This window comes from Corvus brachyrhynchos, unplaced genomic scaffold, assembly GCF_000691975.1.
Source record: "Corvus brachyrhynchos isolate BGI_N302 unplaced genomic scaffold, ASM69197v1 scaffold7, whole genome shotgun sequence".
NCBI lineage: Eukaryota > Metazoa > Chordata > Aves > Passeriformes > Corvidae > Corvus > Corvus brachyrhynchos.
Window position 1 is genome coordinate 2,484,236 of NW_008239054.1, and position 14,344 is coordinate 2,498,579.

General features: G+C 38.9%; 1 protein-coding gene across 1 annotated transcript in view; it reads right to left on the minus strand.

Annotated features, from left to right (window-relative positions):
* The window catches only part of GALNT1 (polypeptide N-acetylgalactosaminyltransferase 1), a 67,465-nt gene that overhangs the window by 38,728 nt on the left and 14,393 nt on the right, over nucleotides 1-14,344 (minus strand). Inside the window, exon 3 of the mRNA XM_008637512.2 lies at nucleotides 6,090-6,319. Coding sequence (XP_008635734.1) covers nucleotides 6,090-6,228 — 139 coding nt within the window. The 5' untranslated portion in view covers nucleotides 6,229-6,319. The remainder of the gene's footprint in view (nucleotides 1-6,089; nucleotides 6,320-14,344) is intronic.

The following is a 14,344-nucleotide window of genomic DNA, read 5'->3' on the forward strand; positions in this document are numbered from 1 at the left end:
GGTCTGCATTTAGCTTCAATTGGTAACAAGCCCAGCGTGCTCCTTGACAAACTTTCAAGAACCCGAAGCTACTGCACTAGTGGCATTCACACAGTAGCATTTAGCAGAGGAAATCCTCCCATCACAAGGGTGCTTTCTTTTTACCAAACTCTCTGATTGCCAGTTGAGCTATAAAACCCTAGAAGATGCCAGCCAGCCACTCACCCACTGACAATCGATGGAGTCAGCATGTTCAAGCAAACCCTGAACAGATGGGCTGAGGTGCTCGTTTCAGCCATGGGCTAAGCTGAGCAAGCAGTTTGCTTTGCATTTTTGCCCCTTAAGAAGGTATGGTTGCAACCTGCATCAAAACTTGCTGACTTGCAATTGCATAACCTTTTAAACTACAATTTGTGCCTTCTGGAGGGTAAGTAACTTAAAATTATGGTATACAATAAAGTAATTATTTGGGCTTAATTTTATATATTCAGCTTGGTATCATTATGTGGGCTATCACAAAGATTTTTATTAAGTGTATAACAATGAGTACATAGGTTCACTTAGACAGAAAATGATTAGACAATGGGTGTTCCACATACCTAAAACAATTTAAAAACCCTATCAGGATATAGTCATGTGCACCATGCTTTTCAGAGTTCTGAAGAGTGAATGCCTTATCCTACCAAATTACCTATTTAGAAGAAAAAATAAATTTCCTGTTTCATTTATACTTCCAGTTCTTTCTTAACTTTCACTAAGCCAGCTAAACTGATTACCTAAATCAGCCAAAACCTCATCTCTCACATTTGCAGATCTTGCTGTTAAGATGAGACTTTAGCACATCAGTGACTGGGCTCCTGGTGTACAAATTCCACAAATTCATCAGTTGAATTTTTAAATTTCATTAATAAATACATACTGCTTGATTACACATTTTACCTCAGTACTCCATTCTCCTTGCAGAAAAATCCAGCAACAACTAACTAGATCCAGATATTTTGTGCAACTCACTAAATGCAGACAGTCAAACTGGGGCACGGGCAGGGCAACAACTTTCCAAGAAAAGTTAACCATCTTCTCTCAAGTTTCTGAGAACCATCTTGTCTGGGGTTTTTTTATGGTTATCTGTTTTCCCACAAAAGCACGTAGTTTTCACATAAACACAAACCAACAACGTTCTCCAAAAATGACTAATAAACGCATTGTTAAGCATTCAAACCACAGGGCTCTTTTGTCAGTTAAATACAAAAAAAAAAAAATTTCCTTTGAAGGACTCCATGTACTAATGATATGCTTCTAACAAACAGAAATTTAATTTATAGCTACAGGTTTCAGAACTAAATGAATGACTGAATCACCCCTTGATCAAGTAAGAAATCTAGTAATGTATTTCCAGACATTTCTTGTTTGTATCAGTAAACCATTAGTTTCAAAGAGGGCTTGATGTCTTCCAGATCTTCATTAAAAAATCAGGACTTCTTTATGTCTGTGGACTACAAATTTCTTTTTACCAGGCAATATGCTTGACAAAAACCAGATACTTCAAAATCTAAGACTATCTGAAGACAGGAAAAATGGTTGGATTCTTCTGGTGAGATGTCTTTAGGGCCCAGGTAAACTGACCAATGCAAAGTCCAGCCACCTTTGGAGGCTTCGCCATAATTACAAGAAAGCTATTAAGACAGGTGAAAGTTCAGAGAAGTTCTGCCTCTTACACACACCTCAACCTTAATAGAACAAGACTGATTTATGATGAATGGTTCACATTTTCAAGAATTGTATCTTGAAATTGCTCGCTTTTCTTCTTAGGATTTTTTCATGCAAATGAGATTATTCAGAAGTAAGACATAATTTAGAGATTCCATCTTTACCAGAGCTCTAAATTCAGAACACAAGGCCTTGATTGGCAATTGACAAAAATGGCTGGTCCTAGTTTAACTTTGTCATTGCTCCAGGAAAAGCGCATAAGTAGCAAGGAGCTGAGATTACAAGACTCTTGCAACACACCAGTCCTAATTCTGAAAAATTCACCACCACCCGGGGCTTCTAATCATTATACAAGGGGAATGCAGCTTGAGGGAGGAAAAAAAAGAGAAAAAGGATGAATTTGAAAGTTTAGTTAGAAACCACATCAAGTGCCAAAGCTGGAAGTTGTTTTGCAACCATACCTTTAAGAAGCCTATAGCTGGGGGTAAAGAATGACTCATTTCATCTTCATTTAAGTCAAGACCTCAGAGATGACATACAGGGTTCTTACCTAAGACAGAGCTACACAAAAATAATCTTTATAACTTTATTACTAAAACCGTGGTACTACCTAGGCATATTTTGTTTACAAGAAAGGTCCCTAATTGGACTGTTAGAGAACAGCTTGAACCCTCTCTTTAAGTCTGGAACTTGTTTACATTTGTTAAGCAAGCTCTATTCCAGGCTGTGAAATCTAAAGTGTAATGCCAATCCCCATAATGCTCAAGTAACTATCCTATGAATTTCAGATTTGGAAAAAAATACTGCGTAACATGGATGATGCTTACTAAGGTTAAGTGATTTTTTTTTTTTTTCCAATTCATAGCAACCTTTAACTCAAGTAACTATCCTATGAATTTCAGATTTGGAAAAAAAAAACTGCGTAACATGGATGTGCTTTCCTAAGGTTAATGATTTTTTTTTTTTTTCCAATTCATAGCAACCTTTAAACTAACAGCAACAGCCTTCCACAGACAACAATTAATTACTCTTTGTGAATTTTACAGAGTAATCATTGGGAATTACAAAAAGGGAACCACCACCCAGAAGATGTGGCAATAGGAAGAATATGTGTGGCATTTTAGGTACGGGGTGTGCACCGTCCACATCATCTGGGTGGCTCAGAGTAGGTGAGGCAACCTCAGAGCTGAGCATTGGGAGAGAGCTTCCCCCAGTCTACTCCCAACCTCTCTGGGGTGGTCACGGCAGGGAGAAGAAAGAGCAGCAATATCAGTTAGGACAAGCACAGGCTCCCTCACAGCTCCCATGGATTGTTGCTGGAAACAATACTGATGGGTGTTCCGATCCCAGTTCCCCAGGTTACTTCCTGAAGCTACTGCAGATGTCTTCTGCCATGGTGGAAGGGGTGGGCAAAAGCTTGAGTCCACAGCCAAATCATCCCACACAATTACAGTCACTAGATTCCAACTATCCCTCCCTATGGTATAATCTTAGTTCCCCAGGTTTGTACTCACCAGACCCCATGCCAGGCTCCCTTTTCCCAAGGCATCTCCACTTGAGCTGTCTTCCTGCCTGGCTAGCGGCCTGTCTCTTTTATATCTCACCTTTTGTCCCCTCAATTCCACGCTTGTGTCATTTCAACTCCCAGCCCTCAGACACAAAGACTTTTATCTCACTCATCCAACAGTTCCCCATAATCATGTACACTGATTTTTCTACAGTTGCACATTCCTTTACCATTCCTTATTTTGACCAATTTAAAAAATGTAACAGCAGTATACCTAAAATCCAGTATTAGATAAGCTGAAGTTCCTGATTTAAGATGGTAGTATCTTATGCCATCAATACCAAGGAGAAAGATTCTTCTCAAAGACAATTATGACTATGGCTCTTGCCTAATTCTAAAAAAAGAAAATCCCTCCATTTTCTGTATTAAAGACCTATGGAGAGTATCCTTCTAACTTCATGAAAGCCCAAACTGTCCAAAATTATCCTCAAAATCCTTTGCTCTTGCTGAAATAGGTAAAGACTGATTTTTCCAACTAGAAAAGCACAACTTAAAATTGTCAAACTCTTCAGAAAAACTTACTTATATGTTGAGTAGGCTCATTAAATGCCATGGAATTCTTCCATGAATTGCAAAGAGAAGCTGTATACCAGAGTGACATGGACAAGAGGCTATTAAATTCAGAACACTTGCATAATTTATGCTGAATCAAGAAAACTAATTCAATTATGAAAATTAAAAGCAGAGGAAAATGTGAAGTGAAAAAGCAGATTTGATAAAAGCTGAACAGACAAAATAGCCTCAATGTTATCTGAGAAGACTCCAGGCATTCTGAGCAGGAACAAATCCACTACAGCTTCCAAGCCAGTAAACTATTGGAACAAGTAAAAATATTTATGATCAGGCACACAGCTTGGTTGAAAGGAAATGTCACAGGGTCAGCCAAGGTTTCTAGCAGGCCTATTTCTGCACATACCTTATACAGATCAGCTGTTTAAAAAAAAATTACCCCAGAAAATGTACAAAACTACACACAAGGTTTTGTTTGGGTGGTTTTTCATTTGTTTGTTTACCAGCCAACTATAAGATATTAAAAATATATCAAGAATTTTAACACACACAGATTTGGGTAAAGGTCAGAATGAAGACTGTACTCAACTAAGTAAAACTAGTGTTGCACAGGGAAAGTCATAACACTAATCTGTCAAAACAGAAGACTTTCCCTCACCTGAAGGTTCCCCCAATGACTTCATGTGTAAAGTCATCTGAAATTTCAACATTATCAATATATCACACTAAGTTGAGAGATATTGACTTCACCTGCTGTTTGCTGGCATAAGTTATCTGCTTTATGGGAAGCCAAAAAGTGGATCTATTCCTACATCACAACACATCAGTCATTGTCTTACCATCATAAGAATTACCAAACTTCTGAAAAAAAAGAAAAGAGAGGACAAAAAAAGACTGAGTTCCTGTAGAAGGCATACTTTCTACATGAGCCTACTTAATTTTCTCACCACTTTCCGCTTACTGAAAAAGAAACCCAAAAGATGAAATGCAAGCAACGGAAAATTTAAGTTACTTCTGCAAAATTCAGGTGTATTAGAACCTTTTTAAAATGTTTGTATGCAGTTGTGGAAACAACAGACCAGAGGTGCTAAGCACAGAAATTCTACATTCTATAGAGTGTTCTTCGGGGAGATTTATTGGCTTGTTTTTGTCACAGGGAAAGAAAACAAGTAAACCAAATCTGACATTTCCTAAATACCTCCCTAGTGTTATTCTGTAACAGAGCAACATAATTCTTAAAATACTTCAAAAAATTTCCCAGGAAGGTCAAGGTTCATACCAGATGTCAACAGGTGAAAAAGTTTTTTGTGATGGAAAGCAATAACCTTGAGTGCAATTGGCTGACTGGACTTAACAATTAGCATCTCTGAATAGGTTTCCAATATCAGCAGTGAAATACAGACATAGCCTTTTTGGTGGGAGAGACACCAAACTACAAAATCAGATGTTTCACAAACAAACTGGAGGCAGCAGCTGCCTGCAGTTCTAAATGCATATGCTGAGCCATTGCAGGGATGAGAAATCTCCCTGCACCACTCCTTTCTCCCATGTGATCAACTATGCTGACTTCCTAAAAATAAAGTTGGCAACATCAATAGTAGTGCTGCCAAAAAAGCCCAAAACAAAACAACACCACACTCCACTCATCTAATTGGTACTCAAAAACAAAGATGGCAATAACAAAACTGAAAACTTATCTGAAGACCATTAGTAGTGAATAATACAGCTATCACTTACAAGTTATGTACATAAGCACGTGCTCATACTTGTCACTTTTACATCCAAGTCCATTCTATTATCATAAACCTTTTCATGACAATATTCACTGTGCCTTATTGCTACAGTCATTGTCCAAATTTTGGCTTAGGTGGGTTGTGGGGCAGGAAGTGTCTTTTGGTTTGGTTGGTTCAAGTCTTTTTTTGCAGGGGCAGGCAGACAAATGAGCTTGGCTGTTGGCTTGGTTTGCTTTACTAGCAAGTCTAGTGAAGTTAATAGTGACTTTGCTTTCTCACTCATGGAAATTTAAAATATGCTTTAGACTGCATTAACACGGCTTACATTTCTGAGCTTCTTGTTGCATAGTTTTTTAGGGTTATTTCATACACATTAGTGCTTAAAATTCTACATCTTAAATGTTTTAAGTCTGCAACATACATCTCAGGAAACATGGTTATTTCCTAGTCATTCAAAGAACCATGGAACATTCTGAGACACCTAAATGCTGACACAACGCTACATTGTTGGGGGAAAAAAAAATCCCATATCTTTAAAAAGAGAGCAATTTTAAAGGAGCATAATTTAAAGAATACTCAGGCAGAAAACTTACCATCTCCAGCTGGCAGGCCTCGTTCCTTTTTCTCATCACATTTATTGCATTCACTGAAGTACAGCAATAGAAACATATCCAGAAGGACCCAAACCAAAGAGGTGGCAAGGACCACCTTGCAATATGCAAATTTTTTCATGGCACTTTAAGTCAAATACAAAAATAAAAAAGTATAAATAAAAACATCAACAGGTATTTTTTAATCCAGTTTGAGAGACCACGTTCTATATCTGGAAAAAAAAAAAAAAAAAAGATGTCACAAAATTTACCTGAGGACAGATGCTAAAAGCAGAAATTTTAACTCTATTTTAAATGTAACAATTTAATTACCAAATGATGTATGTAATAAAATGAACACTCTATGCATTTCAATGAGATTAAGGGAGCAGGGTCAGTTATAGCAGCATTATTCCAGTCCTTTATGATGTTAACATTCATCATGTGAAACATTAAAGTGAGTGACCAAAACAGAGCCCTTGGCTGAGCCACTGGAAAAGAAGGTAGGCACTCTAATGACATGAGAAGAAACTCTCTGGATCCTCTGGAAACCAGAACAACTTCAGTGAATGAAAACCAGGAACATCTTGGGAAGTAGGGTCTCAGTCTCTACTGTGTGAATCCCACGGCTAATATTTCTCATGCTTCTCCCATGAAGGACACACTGACATTCTGGGTCCATCACTAGGAATGCTGGCCCACAAATGCCAGGATTTTACACAGGGTCTAATTGCATATTACACATTCATCACAAAGATAAATGCTTTACTTTCAGCAAACCAAAAATGAACATCCCTTTTGGTAAAATTAAACAGTAGGCAAGGTTAACAACGTACCCATAAGCCACCATGATCATTTACTAGGTATGCAAAGCTAAAGTTAGTGATTCTGATACTTAAACTGACTTTATTAGTTTAATATTTGATTACAGAGTAAACCTTTACACCTTTTCAACATGTATACATTACAATTTTAGAATGCCAACCTTTGAAATTCTCTTTTGCCTTATTCCAGTTACAGACTTTGTTACAAAGACTGCATATTTCCATGACTGGTAGGGCAGAATCAAGAACAGCTTTGAGCTTCCTTACACTAAAATATGGAGGGGTTTAAGTTTTAATTTTTTTTTTTTTACCACCACTGACATATTTCAACTCAAAGTACTTCTGAAATGTTTACCAGTGGGAACAGCTTATGACTTAAAACCAGAATTGTAGACACTCTTAACACAGAAAATGAAGGGAATAAAATAAAGAGACTTCAAAGACACACTAGGAGATTTTACAAATTACATACACAAAGTTCTTCTTACATGCTTTCAGTGAAAACTGAAGAATTTACTGAAAAGGGGAACTTTAGTCACAAGCCTTTGTGCTGGTTTGGGCTGGGGTAGAGTTAATTTCCTTCACGGCAATCAGTAGGGGCCATGTTTTGGATTTGTGCTGGAATCATGTTGATAATTCAGGGATGTTTTTGTCACTGCTGATCAGTGCTTACGCAGAGTTGAGGCCTTTTCTGCTCTTCACCCCACCCCACCAGCAAGGGGGCTGGGAGTGCACAAGAGGCTGGGAGAGGACACAGCCAGGACAGCCGACCTCAACTGACTCAGGCAATATTCCATACCATATGGAATCATATAAAGCTCAGCATATAAAGCTGGGGGAGGAAAAAATAAAGGGGGGGCATGTTTGAAGTGATGGCTTTTGTCTTCCCAAGCCATTGTTACTCATGATGGAGCCTCGCTTTCCTGATGATGGCTGAGCACCTGCTTGTCTATGGGAAATAGTGAATGAACTCCTTGTTTTGCTTTGCTTGTTTGTGCAGCTTTTGCTTTAACTCAATTCATTTTTCATTTTAATTCTTCCCATTCTCTCCTCTATCCCATCGGGGTGGTGGGGAGTGAGTGAGTGGCTGCCGCATGGGGCTTGGATGCCAGCTGGACGTAAAGAACATCAGCTGTAACTATGCAAAAACTTCATTAAAAGCCTTGTTAAGACTTCCCTTCCTTTAGTATTTTACTGTCATAATTTGACCCCTGCCTACCTCCACCCTTCTTAAGGGAAAATACCACGACTTCCCTCTTCTAAATACAGCTTACTTCTTCTTATCGGCAGCAGACACATTCCTATCTCCCTGCATCCCTGTACTCTGAAGTCACACAGGTTTGGATGGCACAGCAACACAGAAGCCTGTGACCTTCCACTTGTACAAGGTTAGAAGGGTGTACATCCCCCTCTGCTTCCTGCATAGGTGCACATCAAATGCCAAGAATGAATTTTGTTTGGGATCTCAGCTTGTATCTATATAGTTTTGGGGTACAGGGATGACTGTATGAAATTAAGAACTGCAAAAGCATCTGTAACTAACAACTTGATGATAAAGTAACAGATGAAATTACCACAATGAAACATTAGGTGATGTATGTTGAGAAAAAAATCCTAGGGGTTGTTTTGTTTGGGGTTTTTTGGTTGCTTTTTCTGATCTTTTTTTTTAAATAGACATGAGGGTAGACCTGAACTCTGGATCTTGGGAGCTGTACTATAAAGTTCTGTAAAACCATCAGCAGCAGCAAAAGAAAAATAAATTTGTTACAGACTACTACGTAGAAAACAGAAACCAAACCATCACTGTGCCATTACACAGTATCTGCTTTCCCATCTTGAGTGCTGTGTGAACATACAGTCTTGTCATTTCAAAAAGGATATAGAAGGATTAGAAGGAACAAGTGAGAAGTGCAAAAGGATGAATACGACAAAGAACAGCTTCATTATAAGATGAAAGTAGCATTTTTCCTCTCTGGAAAAGATGCAACCTAAATCAAGTGGCAGGTCTATAAAATCAAAAGCTGTACAGAGATGGCAAATAGAGATCAACTGTTGCCTTTTACTCCTTCCTCTTGTATTGGCAGAAATCAAGTGAATTTAGCAGCAAGAGGTTAAAACCCAAAAAAAGAATGTATTCCCTACAATGGTAGTCATCCAGGGGAACTGCCTGCCACCATCCCCTGCCAGGGCTGCAAGTCTCTTCATCAGCTATTAAATACCAAGTCCTCACTCCTACTTCAGGCAGTCCCTGACCATGAACTTCTGAGCCACTGCATTCCAGGAGAGTACAGCGAGGAAGCATCATTCCAGTTTCCCCTATTCTCTGCCCTAGATATGTATATCAACCACTGGCAGAAACAAACACTGTATACAGACAAAATTTGTCTGACACAGTATATGACTGCACTTAAACTCTTCACACAATAGGTTTCTTTTGCTCCAAAGTGGGACACCATAGAAAGGATTTGGCAAAGAATCAAGTCATACCACCACCCTGCTTGTACTTAAAGAACACAAATGCTAATAAAATAAAACGCGTTTTGAAAGAAAACTCTATCAATTCTTATGATTTCAGACTTCTTGAAGTTCAGACTTGCGTGATATTAGGCTATAAAGCAGTGTAAAACACACACTGCACAGTGCTTTGGGGTCCTCAAATTAGGAAGACATCAGGAGAACCATAATCTAGACTAGTGTCCATAAAAATACCAACTATATCAAGTGTTTTAGAATGCACAGCCTGGTGGTATATCTGCCTCTAACACAAGAAAATTCCTTTGTCAGTTCAGTGAAATGTCAAAGAAAGACTTTGCGAACCCTTGGAATCCTCCGAGGGTTCAGGCAAGTGATGAAAAGACAGCCATGCAAAAGCTCAACACACTCTGTTTTCCATTGATAAGGCCCTTCCCTGTGCCTTTAGATGAAGGCTCTCATTCCCTTGGGCAGCCTACCATCTCATGAATTACACTGTATTTTCACCCCTGGTTTTATGACAGCACTCTCCCTCTCTGCTTCCCCGCAGAATTCAGGCAGCACAGCAGTGAAGCAGAGGGGCCCAGAAACTCTGATGAAGCAACTGCTCTCAGCATACTCTGACCCAGAGCTCTGGGAAGAGGGCTCTGCCACCCAGGGCTTGAGCCCTACGTTTGTCTTCTCCCTCCGTTGCTGGAGAGTTGGTGGTGGCCTCAGCCATGGGAGGGACGCTCTGCCTGAGGTGTTGCTTCTTCAGTGGAAGAGGCTATGGAGCAAAGTGAGCAAGAACTAACTGTAGGTGGATGTATTTCCACAGAGACCTTGAAGTGCCACAAGTCGAAGCCCCACGATGCAAAAAAAGAGGCACCTAAGCCTTGCACTCAAAGCATAAGCGGATGGAGACTCCCAAGACAGGGGCTGAGAGAGACAAATCCAGGAAATTAGCTACTTGTGGCAACAGAAGGAAAGCCTGCAGAAGTGCCCTTCCAGAACAATTACACTGGCTGGGATGCTGTACGAAGAAAGACTGACGAATATGCCTGAATTACATTTCCTGAGCACGTGAGGAGGTTCTCACATAATCCTGGAGTACAAGTCAGAACGAAACAAGAGTAGCAACAAGAAAGGCACCTTAAGGATATATATAAAAAAAAAAGTCTGAGAATAAAGCAGATCCAGTGCTGAGCATGGCAAAGGCTAAGATACTCAGTGGCTTTTTCAGCTTCTTTGTTATTGGGTTCCCCATTCCAGAACCTAGTGGCAGAGTCTGAGAGAGTGAAACTTTACATGCAGGACACACAGACTGAGTCAGGGATCTCTTAAACCACTTGGACATGTGCAGCTTCATGGCATCAGAAAGGTGGCATCTGAGGGTGCTGAAGGAGCAGGTGGATCTTACTGCAGGGCTGTTCTCTATCATCTGTAAAAGGTCTAAAATGGTGATCCAGAGCTGCCTCAAGATTAGGAAAAAGGCTCTCATCAAGAAAGAAAAGGAGAATCTGGAGAACCATCTGCTAGTCAGTCTCACTTCAGTCCTTGAAAAGATTATGTAAGAAATCTTACATACAAACACACAAAAAACCAAACCAAACAACAAGCAACAAAACAAACCCAACCCCAAACAGATCACCACAACACAGAAACCAAAAGGGGAACAGGCAGCATGGATACACCAAGGCCACACCATACTTGAACAACTCGGCAGCTTGCTTCAAGGAGAGCACTGGTTTGGTGAACAAAGGAAGAGCAGTGAATGGTGTTTGCATTAGCTTCAACAGGGACTGTGACAGTCTTCCAGAGTACTTTTTCAGAACTTAATGAGATTTAATCTGAAGAAGTGGGCTATCAGGGGGGTGGACAGCTAGCTGGACAGCCAGGCTTTATGTGCTCTGACCAGCAGTACAAAGTCCAGCTGACAGACAATCACTGGTGGCAGCTGTCTGAGGCCAGAACTGGAGCTGATACTCGTTAGTGTCCTTACTGAGAAGCTGTGGGATGGGACTGAAAGCATACTCAGCAAGGTTGCTGGTGACACCCAGCTGGGGTGAAACATGCAGACAATAACCTGAAACAATATGCAGGAATGGATCTGGGTGTCTGGTTCAAGGGACATCCAAAGGTTAGAAAAACAGTCAGGTTAAAACCTCAAAAATTTAGTAAGTAAAAAGTACAAATTCCTGTACTTAAAGGCCAAGTTGGATAGGGCCCTGAGGAACTTGATCTAGCTGGTGGCATCCCTGCCTATGGCAAGGGGCTGGAACTAGAATGATCTTTGATGTCCCTTCCAACTCAAACTATTCTATGATTCTATGATTATTATCCATATAGGCTGGGTATTACCATGCTAGGAAGCTGCTCTGCAGGAAGAAACCTTTGAAGCCTGATAGCAAATTTAAAATTAATAAGCAGTGTGTCCTTATGGCAAAGAAAGCCAACTGCATCTATAAACTAGTCCAGCAACCACAGAAATAATCCCCAAATGCATAGGTTTAATAACTGCATTTACCTACAGGGTAATGTAATAAAACTGAAGATTTTTGCAAAACCAAGTATTTTTCATCTCTTCAAAATACTGGATTATAGATGACAAAACTCTTACACCATGGAAGAAAAAAGAGTATTAAAAACACCTTGGGAAGGGTAGAAACGAAGGCTGTACTTTATCAAGAATAAAGACAAAAGAGGAAAAATGGGTACATTCAAGTCTTGTTACTTCTGAAGGTCAAGTGAATTTTTCTTCCCTGTGACAAAATCCATGATACATTTGACACTATAGGAAAAGGTCATCCTTAAAATTACTGCTCATATAAAGAGCATTATTTCACATAACCACCTCTTTTACACACACAGTTGGCATGGCACGAAAACTTGCTCTTTTTCAGTATGGCATACAAATACTCAGTCATTTTTATCTTTGGATCAACTTTATCTCTGTTTATACTAGTGATCAGTCTTCAATACGACTTTGTGGCAGACCTGACAAAGGACTTCATTGCCGTTATTCAGCTAAATCAGGATTCTACACTGGATGCAGCACGTAACCAGACAAAGCTGATGTAAAGTTTGTTTTCCAGACTTTCAGATATGAATAAACAGAAGCTGGCACAAAGTAAGGGCTCGTCAAAATCCTGACACAACATCTGCTATATTTAAGCTACTAATATCAATTTAAACTAAATGGCAAATGATTAACTGAACAGCATCTAAGGAAAGACTGAAAGCCTACACAAAGCTGAATTTTCAGCTTCTCCGTCTACTTAGTAATGACAGAAGTGATGCCAACACTACAGTCAGGTTTCAGAACTACTTTTGCTACTGTGCTGATGTGTTTTGATTTTTGTTGGCTTATTTTTTTTACTGGCCTATGCCCTAAATTGGTTTTAGTGCTTGTTTGCAGAGAGCTGATTACCATCAGAACGTCAGTAAACAGGTCAGTTTGAGGATAAACAAAGCACTACCTTTCAATGCTATAAAAGCAAGTGTAAAAAAATGTTTAAATCAGAAGGTCAGCCCATCACCTGTGGAAAAAGGGTTATTCTTCATCTTTTTCACAGAAACACAAATACATCCAGTAAATTTCAACAGGCAAAAATAATACTAAAGAGTTTGAGGGTGCCAGTACTCTTCTGCTCAGAAGTTAATATAAGAGAAGTAGGTTTCATGGGGCTATGCTCATTGGAGGGATTTTGAAAGGTTTTAGTACTCATCTGTTGAGTACAATTCAGCAAGTAAGTTCTGAGGATGTGATGAGAGAAAGCAGATCATACCAGTCTAAACAGTATGAAAACAAATCATTAAAAGCAAACCTGCTCTTCAGAAAAATCTGAGAAATGTAGGTCAGTAAAATAAATTTCTATTCCTTTTGCTCTGTGTAGGAAGACTGCACTTTTAATTCATCAGAAGTGATGTTTTAATTCATAAGTCAATTTTTTAATTGACCATTTGAAAAAAATATCAATTAAGTTTCCAAAACTGGTAGGCCTTGGAATAAAGGCAGAATAACACAAACATAGAAGTAGCTGACTACAGTTGAAAAACAAGGATGAACTTCATATACCAAGGCAGAAGCTATTGGTTCATACCTCCTTTCCTACAAATGAATAGAATGCATCATTATACTTACAAAAGTAGAAGCTCTTGTGAGGTTAAAATCTCTCATCACATAGAAAACCAATACCCAAAATGGAACAACAGATATGCACTACAACTACAGTTTTATCAAACTGTTTATAACTGTATGGGAACCATGCGACCGAGTACTTGAACCTCTGATTCTCCCTGTTTAGAATCACAGAATCATTGACTACTTCACTCTGGAAGGGGCCTTCTTACCCAAGTAGTCTTTACTTAACCCCTAAACTTTTATGGTTAGTTCTAAGTACTTCTACATAGTAAGGAAATTACATTTCTGAATTGAAAAAAATTTGGCTTTTAAAAAGTTTGACTTTTAAAACAAGTTCTTTCAGTTAATCCAGGAAAGTTAATTGAAAATACAACGCTACTTTGGTACCTATAGTTTTCAGAAACCTCTTAGCTATAGTCACTGAACTTCTGAAAACAGCTTATAATTTTGCAAATCAGTTCTTAATGGTTTCTCAAATGAGTTTGTAAGCATGCCAAATTCCCTCAATAGAGCATTTTTGAGAATGAAATAAAATATTATTTACACAACTGCTCAAATGAAAACCTTTGAAATCACTTAAATTACCCTTTTTCCCAGTCATAGTCAGACCTTTTTAGATTGACTTTAAGAAAGCCTTGTCTTGCTTGCAGGAAGAAACTGCAATGGGAAAGGTTTCAAAGGACCAGATGAACAATATCTTAATCAAATAATAAGAGTTCAAACGAATCCAATCCACAGATTTTGGATTTACATTCTTTTTTTACAGCAATTTTTGCTATGCAAGAAAAGGAATAAATTGATCCAGGAGGGAGATGAAATATTCCCTATCAGAATATCAC